Genomic DNA, 21,978 nt, shown 5'->3' on the forward strand with positions numbered 1-21,978 from the left:
GTTGTCATCAGTGGAGATACAACCGTTGCACGGTTTAATAATAGTGACTGATGGAGAGAGAGGGAGAGTCCAAGAGTCCTGAGTTGGCAAGCTAGCCGTTTGAATGGGATGAGATAGTGGCACATCGTTAAGAATGTTCCTCGAAGGAGGGGAAGGACAAATACTCAAGGAGGTGGGAGCAAGCCCTGAAGTACCCTCAGGAACAGAGATGTCAGGGGTTTGTTCTCTGGGGGGAGAACCTCTTGTCCCAAGGTTATCTTCCCATTGGTGTTGGGTCACCAGGAGATTAGTAGCTCCAGTAATTGTAGCCAACGCAGGGCTTTCAGCTTCCATGTAGTAGTCCTCACACTTCGGCCCTATCCGGGGTCGGGTGGCCCCGATAGCTGAGTTCGTCCTAAGCAGTGTAAGTTGTGTATTTGTAAAACATCTTTGCAGGAAAATTCCAAGGTAGTTTAGGTGGTTGCGGAGACCACAAAGGTGCAAGGGGATCTTAGGTGAGCTGAACTTGAGGATCAGGCATTTATATTTGGATTACTGGGAAGCCATTCCACGGAAAGCAGTTCTTTACTCGAAATGTTAAGATTGGACAGGAACCTCACTGTAGATAAGATGGATTTGCAGGTATTCCAATCATACTTATTAAAACAGGAGTGAGCCAGGTTCAAGTATAAATTGTCCGGAAGCAATTGAAGATTAACTGGATGCATCCATCGCTGATGGCCGATCCAATACGTGACCAAGGTTTCTGACAGACTGGGCACAAAAACTGCCTTTTCAAGGGAGCTCACTTTGCCCTCCAACACTCTAATAGAGGTCGTCAAGGGCGTGATGGATTCAGCCAGGTGGAGACAAAACTGTTGCAAGAGGTGGACGTCAGACAGCCAGACGGTATCAGCAAAAGGCGACTGTCCCCGCAGAAAGAACAAGGAGGAAAGAGAATGGGGTGAAGTAGAGTCTGCATCAGTTGGTAACATGCAGTCTGATGGAGAAAGCACATCACAAGGGCAGGCAACCGCACACTTCGGCTCCTCCAGCAAGGCACGTGGCGCAAACTCTGAAGATGGTAAATTGCAGAAGAATTCCTCCAAGGAAGTGATTGAGGAATTCAAATCCTTATCCGACAATTTCGGAACGTCTGTCTTTTTAACCTTGGGCAGAGGGCCAACTGCATGGTCGGAAATAACCTCCAAACTGGAGGCCACAGGAGACATGGAACGGCAGAGTTTGTGTTTGCTCATATCAGAAACACTCAGGTACTCCCAGTAAAGGAATTGTAACTATACGGTAAGGTCCTTGAAGGCAACTAAACAGTCAGTTGGTGACTGTACTTGGGGTGCCCTTTTGTTGTGACTTCAAATGTCCAACTTTAATTCACCAACTGACTGTTTAGTTGCCTTCAAGGACCTTACCGTATAGTTACAATTACAGGCAAGGCCCAAGTACAGGGAAGACCTTATTTGCCGGAGGAGTAAATCAGCAAGGCCCGGCAGTTAGGCCTAACAAACAATGTTATCTGAGGATAGCTAAACAAAATTGCCAGCAAAGGCAAAAAAGGAAAGATAGCTAGCCGGTTACAAGAATAGGAGGCTGAGGACATTAAATAATAAACATCAAACATTTAGAGCTCCTCGTAGATGTATTGTGGGAGTGAAAAACAAGATTAAACTAGGATAAACATTAAAAACAAGCAGGAGAGAAACGTATGTCCTACCAGTCCTCCATCTTGAAACAGCAACCTCTCCTCTCATATTTATGACAGTTGTAGTGTCCCAAGGTCATGTGATCACATTTTGTGACCTCCTGACCAGGAAGGTCAATGGAGAAGTCGGATTCACTTAACAACCCATGTTATTAACAACTGCTGTGATTCTCTTAACAAACCTGGCAAGAAAGATCATAAAATGGGGCAAAACTCACTTAACAAATCATTCACTTAGCAACAGAAATTTTGGGCTTAATTGTGGTCATGTATTTTGTATTTTGTTACAAGTTTGGCTGTATCACTGGCCTTTTTTTTCTAGAAAGTTTTTGTAAAAATTTTTGTAAAAGCCAGAAACCTTTTCAGGTATAGTCTGCATTTGATCATTGGTCCCAAGAGGTAGCTGTCTGAATCTTGTTACTGTAGCATCTGGCCAGAGAATGCTGTGATAGAAGGATATTAGCTTTAAATTCTTAACTTCCTCTCTCAGGTGCTTCTTGTTACAACCTTTTTTCCCTCAAACAACTCAGTTCTAGTAGCACAGCCTATAAAAAGGAGAGGAAGGATAAAGTTTCCAAACTTCTGACCTGGAGAGTCAATACTTTAATCTTACCTTCCACTATTTCCTTTAGATACAAATCTGATAATTGACAATTTGTGCAATCCCCCCTCCCATTTCCTACCTATGGGTTAAACCTTAGATAGGCACAAGCTTCTTTCAGGGTTCCGTATAACCTAATGTAAATTTCTTAGGTGGAAAATATTCTCATTTAATTACTATTATCTTCAGTGTAAACCCAACATTTCCTGCTAGGCTTTCCCCCCTCTAGAACTATTCAAGAGAGTTAAACTCTGAATCTTACATCACATTCATGACAACCTCATCTCCATTCCAGTTTTGGCAAAGTTTTAGATATGAAACGAAGAGACTTTATCTACTATTGCAAAGTTTAAAATAACAACTAAATGGGAACAGAAGGTGGCAGTATGTCAAAACAACTCAAAAACTGGTCTGTCAGCAACTGAGAAGCATTGCATTTAAAAGGCACATTTTTAATTGTCTTTATTATTATTATTTTAAAAAAGAGAAACAAGAACCTTCTAACTTAAAAAGCATATTAATAGTGTGTATTTATTTATATGAAAGTCCTAATATACTTTATGAAACTCACTACCTGGAAAGTAGGCATAACCTAAATTTGTTTCCCCTTTCCAAAAGTAAAATGCTAGATTCAACATTTGAGAATTGGAATTGTCTACCTTTGTTAACCTTCATATCTTAATTTAACTTTCTGTACAGGAGACATTATGGACTATTTTTTACACAAAAAGTACACATCATGTTTTTCTTCTGATGCCTGAACATGATTTAAGTTATTTTTAAGATTTTCCCATCCTCCATCCTTTCCTTCATCCATGTACATGTTTATGTTAATCTAGATAGTTGAGATGATAGATAGATAGATAGATAGATAGTTAGATAGATAGATAGATAGATAGATAGATAGATAGATAGATAGATAGATGATAGAAAGACAGAGAAAAAGATGATAGATAGATAGATAGATAGATAGATAGATAGATAGATAGATAGATAGATGATAGAAAGACAGAGAAAAAGATGATAGATAGATAGATAGATAGATAGATAGATAGATAGATAGATAGATGATAGAAAGACAGAGAAAAAGATGATAGATAGATAGATAGATAGATAGATAGATAGATAGATAGATAGATAGATAGACAGACAGACAGATAGATAGATAGATAGGTAAACAGAGAATTAAAGAGTACAGGTAGTCCTCAACTAATGACCATAATTAAGGCCAACATTTCTGTTGCTAAGCAAGATATTTGTTAAGTGAGTTTTACCCCCTTTTATGACTTTTCTTGACACAGTTAAGTGAATTACTGCAGTTGTTTAGTAACACAGTTTTTAAGTCAGTCTGGCTTCCCCATTGACTTTGCTTGTCAGAAGATCACAAAAAGGGATTATGACCCCAGGACTCAGCAATTGTCGTAAACTTGTGCCAGTTTCCAAGCATCTGAAGTTTGATCCTATGACCACAGGAATGCTGCAAGTCATAAGTGTGAAAAATGCTCATAAGTCACTTTTCTCAAGGCTGTTGTAACTTTGAATGTAAGCAAATGGTTGTAAATTGAGGACTATCTATCTATATAGATAGAGACAGAGAGATAGAGATAAAAAACACAGTATAATTGGTGAACAGTAAATTATCCACAGAAGCATTTTGATGGCACCTTTAGAGGCAAATTCCTTTACTTCACTAAGAACAGAAGCTGCTTTTTCTATGCTCTTACTGTAGCTATTAGGTATCATTCTTCCACCATCAGATAAAATGGATTTTTTGCACAGTGTGCTTATCTCAAACATTTTTTATGTCTTAAGTTTTTTTTCAATTGTCAAGGAAAAGAATTAGGCTGGGTCTGCCAAGGAGATGTTTTTTTCAGATGATACTATGAATGAAGAACAAATGAAGATGAGAATGACACAGCAGGACCTTGGCTACTGCCAGCTCCTGGGAAAGATAGCATTTCTGCTGAATATGAAATGCATTGCTGCATTGCCATGAGAAAGCCTGCCTTCATTTCTTTTCTTTTCTTTTTACAACTCCCTTAGCTTTGGATGAAATTATTTTCTGTGTTGCGCTCTCTCCTCTCCCCTCCCCCTCCCCTTCTCCCCGCTCTCCTTTTCCTCCCTCTTCCCCCTCTCCCTCCCTCCCTCCCTCCCTCCCTCCCTCCCTCTCTCTCTCTTTCTAAATCTCTGTCTTGGTGTGCTGTAAAATCTCCTGAATGTTAATAAAGAAATGGGCAGACCACTTAGGTGAGTTATCTATCCCCAGTTCATTTTCAGTTAATTAATATTGTCATTCCCAAGAGGAGGAGAAATCTTCACTCTTCTGTAAATGAAAAGACAGAAGAAAAGAATCTATAATGATAAAAATAAATGATGTTGGATATAAGGTAATTTTTCAGATTATGTATCTGACGCACTGATATAAATCCAGCCTTGATTCTCTTTTTCTGGGGCAAGATCTAAGGGTCATTGAAAAAGAGGTGCAAGGTCAGGAACCATAGAGGAGAATGGGTGGGGGGCTCAGGAGAACCCCTGTATTTTGCTGTCAACACAGCTATTTGTTCTAATAGAAGGGCAAGCTGTGCTGGAAATTAAAAACCATTCATAGTATCCCTTGTGGAATTGCCCATATATTTTGTTCATAAATAGATTAAGATCCTTCATCAAATGTAATTTAGAGGTGAGATAAATGTTAAAAGGAAATTGTGAGTAAGTGGAGACTAATTAAGGAATTATGTCCTGAAATGTCTCCCTCCCTCCTTCCTTCCTCCCTTTCTTTCTTCCTTCCTCCCTCCCCCCTCCTCCTTTCGCCTGCTTTTCTCTCTCATTCAGTTATACCTACAGCGAATCCTGATGATGCCAGAATGAAAACACACCTGTGGTGGCATCATCCCATAAACTCTCCCTTATATGATTGAAACATCTGATGCAACTATGTAAAGTGAGACAATGGCATCATCCATACTACATCTTTTGATCCTCCATCCTTCAGTGCATGCCCATGTTTTACCTGTCAATGAAGTTTGCTTGAACTGCAAGAAATGTATATTCAGGGTAGCCAAGATAGATTTGGTATCCACTAGAGTTTGATCACTGACATCCCTGACATTAGCTGACAGAACGGCGCACATGCTGCAGTACTGAATGCCAGCTGCCTTGAGATCTGAACAAGATAGTCCACTGCCCTAGTAAGAAAAGTAAGAATTTGTGTTTGTTTATGTTAAATTATTATTTTTTTTTATGCCTGAGGGGCATAGTAGCCTAGAAGTAGAGCTTTTGCCTCACAATCAGGAGGCTTTGAGTTTGATTCTGGTAACATCAGATATTTTTCTCTCTGGGCGCAAAGAGAAAATATCTGCTGTGAACTCTGCATAGGCTTCAGGAAGGACATCTGGGCAGTAAATGCTCAGCTCCATTCAGTCATCCCAACTCCTTCCTGAAGCAAGGGATTACAGGTTCATTAAAAGAAAAAAAAAACATGTTTCTGTATCTTCTCTACAGTTTACCCTGGTTGGCTTATAAAATGAGAACCATAGAACTAACAACACTGAAACCTGAGTTTCAATTTAATATAAACATTCCTAATAACATTTTGAAGAGACATGTGGATTCCTGAGATAAAAAATGGACAGAATAGTCTCCAAACAATATAAATATGCAACATATCCAACCAGTAAAAGCTGTGGCACCTCAGAACAAAAATCAGATTCCTAGATTTTGGAATAGCAGATGTTCCTAGAAAAGTCCAGTTAGTTTAAAGCAGAAACCCAAGAAATATATGGAAAATAGGCAAGAAGCTACTTTCTTCAACTCTATTATCCTCTACCAATAAATGAAAATTGGATCCAGGAAAATGAACTCATATATTCTTCTGTCTAGAGAAAGCTTCAATTGAGAGTGCAGCATTAAGGTTAGTATTGAGATTGAAGCTTCAATATTATCTTTTGACAATCTGCACAGCTTTAAGAAGTATGCTGTATGGGATGGATAACAAAATAACCTATGCTTGGATGGAGTGGTTAAGTTTCCCTTTTGCTTTTCCATAGCCTTCTCTGACTCTCTAGTATTTTGAGATGACAAGTATGAACAAACAAACATACAGTATTACAGTCCAAGACCAGATGATGAAACCAACCAAGTGCAAGTAAATGGGGAGTGGGAGGGAGGGAGGGAGAGAGAGAGGGAGACTAAAATAATGTTGTTGTTTTTAAAAAGCTCACCTTTTCACCAAAACAAGGGAGGGAGAGGAATGCAGTGTTTTTGCTTCAGTCATAACACAGCTAAAGAAATTTGCTTTATTGCCCCATCTGATGATCATCCCATCCACTAAAAACACATTCATACCTTCAGTAAGTGAAGTTTTGGAAAATTTTGGATGAATTCCCATTCCCGCTCAAGGTATTCAATGCAGCCAACAAAGACGATGTCCTTCAACTCACTGAATGCAAAGTTGCTACCTCGCAGTGGCATCACAAAGTTCCGTAATCCAATTATGGTTGAAGTGGCATCTCCAAAAACACAGACTATAATATGATCACGCAAGTCACTGAAAAACTTCTTTTTGGATTTCTAAAGAAGATAAAACAGAGGTCTATGGAAATGAATTTGGCAAAATAGCAATGGAACTGAAAGTACTGGAAAAGTTATATTGTTTTACCAATGTTTACAGAAAATGCATTGATTGTACCAACATACAACCCTTGCACAAGCCTTGGGTTTTGGTTAAACTTTCAACTAAGTGACATACTCATCAGAAAGGAAGAAAGAAAGGAAGGAAGGAAGGAAAGAAAGAAAGAGAGGGAGGGAGGAAGGAAGGAAGAAAGAAAGAAAGAAAGAAAGAGAAAGAAAGAAAGAAAGAAAGAAAGAGAAAGAAAGAAAGAAAAAGAAAGAAAGAAAGAAAGAAAGAAATGTCTCTCTCTACTGCAATGCATCAAGGAAGGGCATGAGCTTCAGAGAGAGATGATAACCTGCATTGCTGGAGATACAGACCTGATACGTCATGTTTAGCACAAAGAATGGCAAAGAAAAGAAAATGTTAAATAAATCTGAAACTCTAAACATCTAAAGGGGAATATTTAAGTTTCATGCTCTATGTCTTGAATCATATTTAGACATTGTGAATTATGCTCCTGAGATGCATAAGAATGTATATCCACCACTGCTATGTTCCTATTCTCACAGTCCTCTTGGTCCTCCTGATACTGAAAACAAACATCTGAGATTGGGAAGGTTTTATGTATAAAGTAGAATCTGTCACCTCTTACAAGTTTAGCAGGTTGGCAGTTTACCCATCAAACGATATCACTTGTGACTCATCGTGTTGAATGAGATCTTACCAAAGTACTTAACATGGAAAAATTATTAAACTTGAGGTCACTATACCAATTTTAAAAAAAGCATGCACCCCACCCCCAAAAATCTAGTTCTAGCCTATGGATTAGCTCTTAGCACTCATAGCACTCTTAGCACTTATCATTTATAGCATAATCTTTGCAAAGCAAAAAAATATGTCCCGACCTCCTAGAAAAATCTAAACTATTCTTCGGTCCACTATAAGATTATTTGTATCTGTTCTGCCTATTATAGCCTTTTGTTATAGATTTCTGGGAACCTAATAACATCATGTTGTGTCTGAAAGCATAATGGTGATTTGTCATATTTTTTTTTTTAATTTGATTTATATGCTGCCCTTCTCCGGAGACTCAGGGCGGCTTACAATGTATTAAGCAATAGCCTTCATACTTTTGTATATTTATACAAAGTCAGCTTATTGCCCCCACAAACTGGGTCCTCAATTTACCTACCTTAGAAAGGATGGAAGGCTGAGTCAACCTTGAGCCTGGCGAGATTTGAACTTACAGTAATTGCAGATAGCTGGTGTTAATCACAATGCTATCAGTCTGCTGAGCCACCAGGCCCTTCATATATTGATGTCACATATTGGCTATGTGACATGACAAGGTGACTGTACTTAGGTGTGATGGAAGAAATCTTTAGATGATTGGAACATTCCCTATCAAGAACTGTCAAGCAAACATTCATAAAACCATTTCTTCATGATGATTTTATCTTTGAAGGAAAATAAAAGATTCATGTCAGGGAACTTTACTGATGAGTGATTAGAATCATTGCCAAATTAAATGATCATCTCTAACTAATTGGATTAGTTTAAATTGAATAATGAAATTTCAAGCTGTATTTAGTGGAACGTGCCTTAAATCCAATTATTAGTCTGTCAAGTGATGCTAAACAATGGAAGTGATTCATTGATAACCTTTTAATAGATTCTGGGGGTACAGGAGGAGGGCTAGCCTGATCAGAATATGAGACAAAAGATGAATTTGCTATATTGAAGACAAAGACAAATGGGCATATTAAGTCTGATGGAAGAGGTTTGAACATAAATAACTTATCCCAAACTAAAGATGCTTCAAATTTCTTCTTGGAGTTTGGCACACCAATGAATAATTTAAAGAATAAGTTAATTTTTCTATATTATTGAGTTTATTGGTAAAATCTCCAATCAGCCAAATTACTGAGACCATGGTAAACCTGAACACCCAAGTCATAGGAAAACATATAAATGACCACACAAAAAAGGTGCTAGGCTTTGAACTATCATGTCAGCAATGGACAATCCTGAATAGCATTTACACCCCCATACAGCATCTTCTGGGGCTCCTCTCTGTATAAATGGGCCCTAGCCAGGGGTGAAATTAGACTGGTTTGGACCGGATTGCGTGTACTGGTAGTGGTGATTTTAAATGGTTTGCTGAACCGATAAAAAACACCCCTGGTTGGCCCCTCCCCCGCCCGCTTGCCCAGGTGCTTGCCTGCCTTCGCAAGCTGGCCATGGGACCATTGGGAAGGCAGAGTGGAAGGCAGGCAAGCAAGCATGTCAGGGCTGCCCCGCCATGGGGAAGGGAGCCAGCAGCCTTCTCCCTTCCACGCAGCCCTGCCATGCTTGCCTGCCTTCCACGCGGCCTTCCCAGTGGTCCTCCATGCCTGCTTGCCTTCCGAGGTCCGGTCCCACATCCAGCCGTTGACGGGAGATGCATCACTTCCGGGCTGGCCTGGCCAGTGGGTGGGCGACCGGTCCTTGGGGGAGATGCAGCCACTGCACTGGGGCTGAGAGGGGTGGCAGCACTGCATATGCAGCCCTGGGATATCCGCCCTCCCTCCTGGAACGCGTCTGCCACCCCAGACCTTGCCTTTGCCTCTGCAGCCCACTGGCCCCTTGGGGCAGCTCAAATACTGCTTTTGCCCTTCTCTTTCTGGGTGCAGTGCTTCTGCTTATTGGGCCATTTCCCTGAAGCCAGCAGCTCCGTGGCCAGCTGCTTTGCCTTTTCTCTCTTTTGGGGAGGCTCGCGGGAGGCTTGTGAAGCAGCATGGGGGAGGCAGGCAATCCAGATGCCCCGTGCTGGTACTTGTACAGTGTAGCTGCAGGCAAGCCAAGAGACAGTGGGATGAAGGGGCTGGTGCATTGGGATTGCCTCTGCCTCCCCCATGCCTCTACCTCCACCTGCTGCTGGTGCCACCACGCAAGCCTCCCATGAGGAAAAAGGAGGAAAAAGCAAAGTGGCTGGCTGCGGAGCTGCCAGCTTCAGGAAGTGGTCTAACAGGCAGAAGCACTGCGCCCAGAAAGAGATGGGCAAAAGTCATTCTGCGCTGAAGCAGAGGTATTCCGAGCATTCAGCGTACCCCAGGATTGCAATACTGAAGGTTCGGAATGGAGCTTTTTTCATGAACGTCAGGAAAATGGGGAGGGGGATTTTCCTGCCTACCATTCTTTCCCCAGTCTGTGCTGAGATTGAGGAATGGATGACAGGCAGGAAAATCCCCCTCCCCATTTTCCTGCCTTTCACGAAAAAGGCTCTATTATGAACCTTCAGCGTATCCCAGGATTGCAACGCTGAAGGCTCGGAATGGAGCTGTTTTCATGAAAGGCAGGAAAATGGGGAGAGGGATTTTCCTGCCTGTCAACCATTCCTCAAGCTCAACACAGACTGAGGAAAGAATGGTAGGCAGGAAAATTCCCTTCCTGCCATTTGTGACAGGAAGGGGCTTGGGAGGGGAGGGGCTGGGTGAGGCGCCCCTCGATATGAGTGATGTCGAGTTGGCAATGCCCACCTGGTCACATGACCCCCCCACTAAGCCACACCCATCAAGCCATACCCACAGAACCGGTAGGGAAAAATTTTGAATTTCACCCCTGGGCCTAGCATCCTCCACTCCGTGTGACTGTGGGGTCCCATATCAAACTGTAGATCACATCATGACCGGCTGTAAACTGAGGGCATATTCTGGTCCAGTATCTGATTTTTTAAAAAAAAATATAAATGATGCTGCGTTTCAATGGTTAGATGGCCTAAACATTGATATTTGAACATAGATCTTTTTAACATTTATATTTTATTGGGTTCTACTAATCTAGTTGAAATGTTAATATATATTGCTAGTTTGTATATGATATGCCATACACCAAATAAATAAATAACTGTGACCATCACTACTTTAGACATAACCAATGTTAGAAGTTATACACTGTCTCAAAGACCAAGAATGAGGACCCAGTTTGTGGGGGCAATAAGCTGACTTTGTATAAAAAAGAACACCGTTTTTTGGGGGGGGGCGAAAGCCCTACTAAGCAGGTATATACAAAAGTATGAAGGCTATTGCTTAATGCATTGTAAGCCGGCCTGAGTCTCCAGAGAAGGGTGGCATATAAATCGAACCAATAAATAAATAAATAAGAATTAACACACAAACTTTTGTGTACCATTATCAGTGGTCCACAGCTTTTTGCTATCTGTTGCAAAAGAAAAGTTGGCAACCACTCAGACAAAAATTGTCTAGAATGATCTTATTTCAACATTGGGGTAAGTAAGTATATGGTCTGTATAATTGCATGTGTAAATAGAAGATGGGGTTACAAGCTTCTGCCTAATGATAGACAGGATACCACATTATTATTAATCTCTGACATTTGTGCAGAATACATTGAAGGTAGATCTAAGCATTGTAAAGGGGCAACCTCAGAACTCTTTAGTTTCTTCTTGAGGGAGGCAGAAAAATGCAACTGGGGAGGTTAAATTCCTCATTAAAAAACTTAGTTAAAAATATGGCAATCGCATGGAAGAAACTAATAAGCAAATACAAACAAAAATGGCTTAACATAAATATAGTTTCTACTAATTAAAAATAGGTTCTGTAATTTAAAAAAGTAAAGTAATGCCCTGAATAAATCTAATCATCTAGGTCCATCACCTACCAAGAGTGCCATTTCAAAAGGGATAGCTTCACACCAATGAAACATTCTTGTAGCATCCAATGAGCAACAACCAATTTCTTCTTCTCCTTCTTCTGAATGTCTGGATGGACAAAATGACAGATTGTCATAGGGTGACTAACATGGTGGCATCTAAGGTCTGAAGAATAACAGAAGTTCTTTTTTTTCTTTACCAAAACAGGCTTATGGCATAAAACTGGATGCAAAGAAAAAAACAGAGGAAGGAGGACAGGCAGACAAAAGTGAGAAGGACATAGTTAGAAGATACAAATAGGAAAGTGAAATACTTTGATCTCATTTATGAATCAACTTGTTGAATGAGATCTCAATCAAGACAATTCTGCCTTTATTCGGTATACTTTAATTTAAGGACATCTGTACACTTGAATGGAGAGCACCAAGATCACATTTTTAAAAGTATTAAATACAGAGCAAGGATTAATATATTTTATCTGGCTGGTAAGTTATTTGGCATTTGTATTATGTTCTTTGGTAAACAAGACAAAAATCCCAAACTGACAGAAACTCATGACAATTTTGGGTTCATGCTAAGATGTTTCTTTCTTTTTGACATGGTGTCCTTTCTACCCTTTCTTTATTGATTTCCGAGCACTAGACAATGACATGTTTCAGAGAACATAGCATTCATTTTTTGTATTGTGCATATGACTTTGAGAAGGTGTAATAGATATGACTGTAATAGATATGACTGAGAATATAATTGACAATGAGGCTATATAGTCAAAAGTTATCAAGCAAGGATGATCCTAAAAACCAAGAAACAAAACAAGCCCTTAATTCCACCCAATGGGATCCTTTTACTTCCTCTTACTTCCATCAAACTTCATTTCTGGGGCAGTGCATAAACATCTACAAAATACCTTATTGCCAAAAATAATTTCCAGGATTCATAAATGCATGTGCATCATAAAATCAACACAAGTTACACCTGCCACAGATGGCTGATATTTAAGTAAAACCATAAAGGAGTGACAGCTCCCTTCTCACCAAATAATATCCCAGCCTTTAGTAAGTAAGTGTCAAAAAGAATGTCAGGATTCAAGTTTAAGCAGCAGGAAGGAAAACAGTCTAGGGTCATCTTCCTTGCCATTCCACACAGGCTTCTTTAAAAGAGAAGATCTGGTAATAGTAGATAATATGGGGAAAGAAATTAATATGTGTATCTCAGTGCGCTTATGCCAAGAATAGACATTTTTGTCCATTAGTCATATGGCACCTCCCCAGCATTTGCAACCTCCTCCTTGCTGCCCAGATGATGGATTGGTCAGCTGTTGATTAAATTGTGTTTTGGCACGAGGGAAGCTATCTTGTTGCAAGTTCTTTTTAAGTCAGCCCAGCTCAGCAAATCAATCAGTGCACACTTTTCCATCATCATAAAACCATGATCTATGTACACAAGCTGTCACAGACGATATCTCCCTTCACTCAAATGTTATAGGAAGCATCTATGCCCTGGAGGGAACACCTGTCAGAGCCCTGGGCAAAGAAATAAAAAGGCAAGGCAATGCTTGAAATGTACTTCATCATACAGGCATCTTTCTTCAGATATCATTGTGAAAGTGAAAGGGGGAGAGGGTGCAGAAAGCGCTCATCTATCTCTAGGTGCCTTAACTACTCTTCCCATCTGCCATATTTTCCACAAGCAATATGAGCTTGTCTAGAATCTACTGCCCTAGGAAGGTCAATGAGCAATTGTAATGAATACAGCTTCTGTGGTGGGAGGTCTTGGGGAACATGAAATGAGAAGGAGAGAAAAACAGACATATCAAGATAAGGATCCAGTCTTCCAAGGAAGTTTCCTGAGTGGCCACAATTTTGCTCAAACCTATTCAGCAAGCTAAACATTAAGATCCACTGCAAAATCTTGTTTTCAGGCTTGAAATTTAGGAAAGGATCTTCTACCAATCAATAATGGCTTTTTTCTAAGATGTCATCTTTGAATGACGTCATTTTTTTTCTTGACCATATCATCAGTTTCCTTTCTTTTTTCCCAACACAGTCCCCATGATTGCCTAAAGGAAAAAGACAAGTTAAGTAGATGATTATGTTCCCTTTTTATTATTACTTCAAAATAAGTAATAGTCTTCCGGTTGATGTCACGGCGAGACAGTCAGGGAAATAGAGGGCTCTGATGAGTCCCGCGAAAACCCTGGCTGACGAACCACCGCCGATGGGTCTGCGGACCAAACTTGTCCTGCAGGGACAGGGGAAAAAGAAGGGTGCCTCAGAAGACCGAGAGGAACAGGCAAGTTCCTCGGAGGTCAGAGGGAACTCTCTGTGAGTCGGCGGCGGGGGACAGCAGCCATGGCAGCTGCCACAAAGCTGGGACAACTGGGCAAGAAAAGTGCTGGAGGAAAGCAAAGTAAAATGGAGCCTTTTGAAGCCGGGTGAGTGACAACAGCCCAGGCTTGCAACAATGTTTGGAGCTATATTAGTAACTAGAAGACCCCTAGCCTAAAACAGCTGCTAAGTAACAAAGGGATTTTGGAAATTTTTTAAACTGTAACTTTAAAGAACAAATACCCGAGAAACAACTAATTTTGGAACAAGAACTAAGAGACTTAATTTAGAGATATGGTAAAAGGACTAAACCCTTAAAAATTTGAATTGGACTAAGGAAAAAAAAGGAAGATTGGTACTTTTTTAACTAAAAGAAGAAAATAAAGTGGATGGTTATATAATAAGAAATAAAATGGACTCTTGCATGACTAATGGGAAATGTGGTTATAGAGAGACACCATCTGGCGTTAAGAGGAACTTTGTAACCTCCCTTTGTTATGAGAACTTTGAGCTCTACAAAAACAAAAAAACAAAAAAAAAATTGCTGAACTGTGGAGGAGGATTTTTCTTTCCTGACTGCAAGCAGCTGGACTTTGGTGAAGAAAAGGAATCTACAATGGAACTCCTACAGTTGAACAAATAATAATTTGAATGTTGGCGCAGGAATAGAAGAAGGATTAAGCGCAGCCTCAAAAGAAAGAGATTCGATACATTATATCTGGAATAAAAATATGAAAAGAGCTTTAATTGGACTTATGGAGAATAAAATTAAAAACTTGGAAAATGGAAGGAAATTTATGTTTGCAGACGAGGAAATGAAGATAATGTGATTAAAAATAAAATAAAGTAAAGATGATTGTAATAAATTAAAGGGAAGCTTTTATAGAAATTAAAATGTTAAATGAAACTAATTAATATGTTTAATGCAAGAACTATGTTTTAATGGTAACATGTTAAGGTAAAGAATAAGGGTGAATATGATTAAATGTTGAAAATGTTAAAAGGAATTTAAAAATATACTTAAAAATATGTTTTAAGCAAGAACCATATCTCAAGGTTAAAATGTTATGAATGCTATGAAAAAGGATAAAGAAAAATATGATTAAATGAAAAGCAGTGCATAGATGGAGGGAAACAACAAAGAAAGGTTTAAGTAGAGATTGTTAAACCAACTATGAACATGGTGTATTTAACAGCCAAAAAGCTATAATATGCTGTATTGAACAGCCAAACAAATGGTCATGTTGGGTATCAGCCAAAACGAAATTTAATATTCCGTGTAACAGCCAAAAAACAAAAATAGAGATGCTGTATTCAACAGCCAGACAAACCTGAAGATGCCATGTAACGGCCCCCCCAAAAAATTAATATGCTGTGTTTAACAGCCAAACAAAGGGCATGCTGGCAATGGCCAAAAAATAAAAATATACTATATTCAACAACCAAAACAAAGGGTTATGCTGTGATTAACAGTCAAGAAATAGAAATGATTGGTTTAACATCAAAGATAATAAAAAGAGGTGGGATAATTAAAATGAGGTGTATGTTGAGAGTGATAGTTAAGTTAAAATGCATAAGTTAGATTTAATAATTATTAAATAATTAATGAATGTTTAATCTGTTTAATATATTTGTATGATTTATATTGTTAAAATATCCATCTAAGCAAATGAAAGAGAAAAATGAATTGATAACTGGTTAGGATTTAAGATTTAAGTAACAGGTTTTGGGGGATAATGGTATAGTTATATAGATAGATTTGAGGGAAATATTTGTTTAAAATATTGAGTTGTGTTAATTGAAAATAAGATTTGTTAATGATTTGTTTTAATTTGTGACCGGAGCAAAAGCTTCGTTTTGAAAAGATGTGTTTTATGATTTTTTTTTGGGGGGGGGTTAAAAAAATAATTAAAAAATTATATATATATTAAAAAGTAATAATAGCTAAGGTGTTCTAGAATATGTCACAGGGCTGCTTTGTCACAGTTATTGTACCTTGGATTGTAAGCACATTACAAATCAGACAGTTTATTTTGCTAGGCTGACATTCTCTGTTTTATAGGGTTTAAGCTGAGGATGGATGGCCATCTATTCAAACCAACTGGGTGAACATTTTTGGATATACTTATTTAGAGTGAAAGTCAGATTCTATTTCAAAAACTTGGGGGAAGAATGCAGCTGCAAAATCTCATACAAAATTATGTTTAAAAAACCTCTTTGAAATGTTGCTCTGTCTCCCCATCCTACTTTAATTATGTCTATTAGATTTTTTATAGCAAGGATGACCAACCCTTTGCAATTGAGAATTTTTATTTGCCCCACTTTTAAGCAAATTTTTACTATTGAGGTAGAAAATTGCACAACATGTCTCCTTCCAACAAGAAGGAATCTCACCCCGACTTTCAGCCTCCTGAAGGTCTGTTCAATAGCTGGGAGGATCTTGAAGTATTTTGAGGAGGGATTTCTGTGGTATAGGTTAAAACTCTCCTGTATGCTCTCAGGATTGCTGAAGAGAGAATGTGATCAAGAGTTGTTGAAAAGAGAATGCAATCTGGTAATGCTAGTTCTTTGTCCCAGCTTTCAGACAAATCTGGAAAAAGGGATCTGATTTTTTAAGGTTGGCCAAGCCATATAGAGAGTGATCTAAAGCTGTATGTGGTAAGCAAAGTGAGAGCTGCTTGAATCTACCCTTATCAGGCACAAGGAACTGAACAAGTTTGTGAACAGACCAAAGCAGTTTCTTTATTGCTGGTCACCTATATTACAAAAATCTCATCAGGCTAGCTGCATTCCCTTGTAAACCAGCAGATAAGGCTTTGCTAGTATGGTCTATGATGTTTCCTCTCCTGGAATGACTCCATAATGGCTTGCCTCTTAACTCTCCTCTCTCCTTTAGTTGGTGATCCCAGTACATCCCTATAAAAAACCCATTGCACAATACTCACTTTTAATACTGTTCTCCCCCCCATATGTGAGATTCCTAGTAATTTATCTATGCAAATGCACCAGAAGGATTAAACTGAGCAAAATGATAGTACTAAGGACCTTCAGAGCTGAAGAGAGCCTTGGATTTGAGTATCCCTTAACTGTTATGTCATATGGGTTTTCATTTCACCCTACAGTACTTGATATGAAATGCACAAATACTTACAAATGTGCATAACATTTCCATGTCACTTTAATGCTATGTTTATGGGAAGCTGTCATCTCTTCCTCTATTTCCACTTCATTACCCTGAATTAATACTATTCAATTTATAATAATGAAGGGTTTTGCTTGCCATCAATTGAAATACTATAAATTAAGATGCATGCAGAGCCTCAGTTTGTATAGTTCTTAAAAAAAAAGATTTATAGCATTTCAGCTGCTCTGGTGAAAAGCCCTTGCAGACAGGTAAATCTAATAATCAAACAAGCAGCAATATTTCAGCAATGGTTAATCTATCAAATAAACTTAAGCATCAAGAATCTTCTGTCAATGTCCTTTCCTTAACAATGCATTCTTCTTCTCAATGGCTTGCCTTCAAAAGTTGTGGGTGCTCCATCACTGGAAGCTTTTAAGAAGAAATTGAATAGCTGCTTGTCCGAAATGGTATAGGGTCTCAAGCAGGAGGTTGGACTAGATGATCCCTAAGGATCCTTCCAGCTCTGTTATTATGATATTCTGGTCTGCAGCTCCCTGCGCTACATGATGGAATGAGCTCCCTGTCCTCACCTCAGCTCCTGCCAACCTACCAGTTTGAAAGCATGCAAATGCGAGTAGATAAATAGTGGGAAGGTAACAGTGTTCCATAACATCTTTCTGGCCACATGAATGGAAATATCTTTGGTTAGCACTGGCTCAATGGCCTTGAAACAGAGATGAACAATGCCCTCTATAGTTTGCAACAAGTAGGGAAGTGAAATCTGCAGGGACTCCTTTACTTTTACTTTGCCTAATACAACTTTGAGTTGATTTAATAATAGACTAAACCCAAAAACTTAGTCTTAAAAATGGTAACTTAGGGTGTTTTATAGCACTTTAAGAATGAGGAAAACAAACAGATGCCTCTTTTAAAAGAGAAGGCAGGTTTTGAAGGAGTGGAAAAAACATGTGGTACAATAATGTAAAAAGTGAAGCCAGAATATAATTGATTATTTCATATTCTAGATAGCAGACCAACACTTTGCATTTTAAATATCTCATTCTAAATAGAAGGGAGATCTAAACAAATAAAGTTTGCTTTATTGCTCAGAGAAAAGGTTATGTTTAGGATATCTGTAATCTCTAGCATGTCAAGTGTTGCGGAAATCAGGAGATTCGAGCAGTTGAAATGAGTATAAAGATTTATTTCAAGCTTAAGCTCTCAACAAGAATCTGATCTACTAGTTGTCAAGGGAAATAAGCAAGAATAAGAAAGCATTCAAGGTGGGTTGGTGGTGAAATTTAAAAATTTTCCCTACCGGTTCTGTGGATGTGGCTTGGTGGGCGTGGCTTTCTGGTCATGTGACTGAGTGGGTGTGGCTTGGTGGTCATGTGACTGGGTGGTCATGGCTTGGTGATCATGTGATCTCGAAAATCAACTATCACACTTTCCACAAAGATAACATAAAAGCTACACAACTGCCTCACACACAATGCAAAAGCAGCTGGACTTCACACAAAATGGCCCTTGCAACAAGCAGGAACCTCACAGAGTCACAGAGAGCTCAAAAACAAACTATCACACTTTACACAAAAATACTGGTTCAGGCAATAGGTAGTAAAAAAAAAAAAAGCTTTAATTTTTTAAAAAAAAAGTTCTGAGGATTGAGCGGCACAGCTGATTGTCACAGCTGATAATTGGAACTTTTTTTACTTTTTTAAAGCATTTTTTTACTACATATTCGACTGAACTGGTAGTAAAAAAAAATGCTTAAAAAAAGTAGAAAAAAAGTTCCGACGATCAGCTGTGCCATGTGATCGTCGGAACTTTTAAAAAAACTTTTTAGAGCATTTTTTTACTCCCGGTTCTGGCGAACCAGTAGCATTTTTACTACCGGTTCGGGCAAACAGGCACGAACTGGTAGCATTTCACCCCTACTTAGATCTCTTGCTGGAGCACAGGGACACATCACTTATTATGCGTTTGACCCCTTCCTTGGGCTCAGCTTGGTCATCTCCTACATAGTCATTGTGAAGCTATAGATCATCTCATTATTACCAACTTTTTGATCAAGACTTGATTGGACTAAAATTGAACAAGAAATTTATTTATTTATTTATTTTATTTTAGTCAGATTTATATGCCGCCCTTCTCCCGTAGGACTCAGGGCAGCTCACAGCAATAGAACAACCCGACAATAAGTGAAAATTAAATAATATTAAAACTAATTTAAAAACCCCAAATCCCCAAGTTAAAATCCGCGGCAGATCAGAGAAGTTGGTGGAAGAGCCATGTCTTTAGGTCGGCGCGGAAGGTGCGGAGAAATGAAGTGCTACAGCTTCCCTTCTTGTGGTGTCACCACCCTTTACAGTGACTTCAACATGCATCCCAACAACAGCAATTATGGGTACACATATATATGTTAAATTCTAACCCAAGTTTACTATGGTGATTTCAGATTTTCCCCACCCATCAAACTAGACCTCATTCGCTTAGAGGAAAAAACATAAATGGAATGACATGAGAAAATTAGTAATGCAATCATCTCTTTCTCCCTACATTAATCCCCTTCCCCCCCCCAAAAAAAGTCTATAGCCTTCTATAGCTTTCTGATCTGGAATTGTTTTTAAATATTGAAGATCAGCCCTTGTAGCAGGCAAAAGCCAATCAAATAGATTCCAATTCCTGGAATGAAAACTCTAAGTATACTAACTTTCTAATTTGGCATTCTTTTTTTTTTATGTGCTACTATTTGTTGTCCAACTGAAGTCAAGTGTGTGGGATGCCTCTCCCCAAAAATAAATGCATTGGGAGCTTAAATTGAAAGCTCCAGAAAAGGAAAGCAACATCATTATCAAGAACAACAAAACCTAATGCCCTTAAGAAAGCAGAAAGGGAAATTGTGACAACCAGTAATCACCACTGATAACATTGTCAGTTGTAAGACGTTCTTGACAACTCTTCATTGTATGTGGCCACTGCTAATCAGCATGAATAGAGTGGTTAATTAGTAAGTTAATTTAATTATGGGTACTGTTTGTCTATAGATTGGTGGGGATCTGAATAGGGCAAGGAAGCCTTCTATTTTTTTTTCTTGATTACGATGCCCACATAGGAAAATTCTGAGGCTGATCATTGCCTTATTTTTATTAATGGGAACATGTTTTTTTTCTGATAATTTGGGGATAAATGTCATAACTGGATGAAGTCAGCTCTTCCAACCCTCCAATTCTAAGCACACCTACTTTTAACATTGTACAAGTCATGATCATTTCAAATGAAGGGTTTCAAAAGCTCAATTCAAACATGAGAGGGCATGAAACTGGGTAGAAGTTAGAGATTGTGCATGTGAACCCCCATTCTCTGATTCTTCATATTCTTACCCATTCTCTCCATCCTTTGCTTTCCCCACCTGGCAGATTTGAAAGGTACTTATGTTCATATGTACTTCAGTCTGTCTAACTGTGAAATCATGGATTATGTCAAATGATTCAGATACATCTAAGAACACTTTTCTTTCCATTAGGGGTGAGCAAGCTGAAGTCACAGAACCACAAGTACACTTTTTTATCCTTGTGAAACCATCTCCCACCCCTTTTCTCCTAAAATTTTTTTTGCAAAAAAGTATTCTGACATTTTGAGATGAAAACATCCACAAAATAAAGTTTAAACATTAAAATATGCTAAACCTAATAAAAAGAGGGAGGAAAAAACTTATGTCTTTCCAGATCCTAAGAGAGAAACAAGTTAGATAATCATGACTGAAATTACTTACATTACTTACTCTCTGTCTACTGTGACTCTTGGCAATTCAAACATTTGTCTCGACCCACAAGAAGTTCCCCAGTTCTGCTTTAATTCTCTTTGTTCCATGCAGAAGAGAGTAGATATAGGGGATTCAGCCAGCAAACCAGGCCCTATCCTCTGGCCACTTTCAATCTCTCCATAATGTGTATAAATATCAAATTAAGCTGTAATAACTTCCTTTTTATGATATGTGGTCCCTTTTCAAGGTAGTCAAGGCAACTGAATGGAGCTGAGTGTTAGGCCAGAAGCCCTATGAAGAGTTTGCAGCTACTTAGGATTGAACTCTCAACCTTCCAAGTGGAAGGCGAGCATCACTTAAACCACCACACCACTCAACCCAAATTAAGCTATAATGATTGATGCAAAATGTACCAGAAGAACCAGGGTAGATCCACATATTGGAACTTAGGTAATTATTATTTCATCTATATACGTGTATGAACCTGACTCACATGTTACTTATATGAATGACCTTGATATAAATTTTGTATAGATTCTCATTGCATGGATTCTTTATATATGAGCAACTGTTCATGTATATGTATCTAATTGATTTTAATTATGCTTAATAGTGATGATTGGGATTGGGGAAGCATAAGATACACCTTTTGGAATTAGAAATAGAATTCTTCTTTGCTCAATACAACACCCTACAAATGAGTAATTCCTAAGCAAATTGCTTACATGAAACACATCACACAGATGGGAGGAAAATGAATGATAGGGAAGGCTACCTAATAGAATTGGTGGGTCAATGAATATCTAGTGCATACAGTATTATGTGATAAAAATTCAGATATTTTGACTTCCTACCAAGTCATAGTGGGAAATCATTAAAAGGTGGGTGCAGAAAAACTTGACCAGGAAAAATGAGTTGTCATATTAATGTTGATCTATCTTTTTACAATAAGCCAATTTGCATAATCGCTTCAAGTTTCTTTTTTAACAAGGTATGACACTACTATCTATTTTTGAATGCCTCCTTCCCTAATACTTGCTGATTTTATACAATACTTTACAGGAATTGATGCTTAATAAGCAGGTAGGAACTGAATTCTGTACAGCATTACTCAAAAGTGTCTTTTATGATAGATTGCATTTTGTTGTCATTCGGACCCTAAACATAAGGAAAACGTTCATAATAATTCCTGTTATTT

General features: G+C 38.6%; 1 protein-coding gene across 2 annotated transcripts in view; it reads right to left on the reverse strand.

Annotated features, from left to right (window-relative positions):
- KCNU1 (potassium calcium-activated channel subfamily U member 1) overlaps positions 1–21,978 on the reverse strand; it is a 136,868-nt gene that overhangs the window by 35,514 nt on the left and 79,376 nt on the right. For both annotated transcript variants that reach the window (XM_087875660.1, XM_034436890.3), the window contains 3 exons: positions 11,572–11,671; positions 6,645–6,869; positions 5,311–5,485 (listed from right to left, as the gene is read on the reverse strand). In XM_087875660.1, coding sequence (XP_087731786.1) covers positions 5,311–5,485; positions 6,645–6,869; positions 11,572–11,671 — 500 coding nt within the window. The remainder of the gene's footprint in view (positions 1–5,310; positions 5,486–6,644; positions 6,870–11,571; positions 11,672–21,978) is intronic.

This window comes from Pantherophis guttatus, chromosome 9 (assembly GCF_059756535.1).
Source record: "Pantherophis guttatus breed Tessera chromosome 9, ASM5975653v1, whole genome shotgun sequence".
In the NCBI taxonomy this organism is placed as follows: Eukaryota; Metazoa; Chordata; class Lepidosauria; order Squamata; family Colubridae; genus Pantherophis; species Pantherophis guttatus.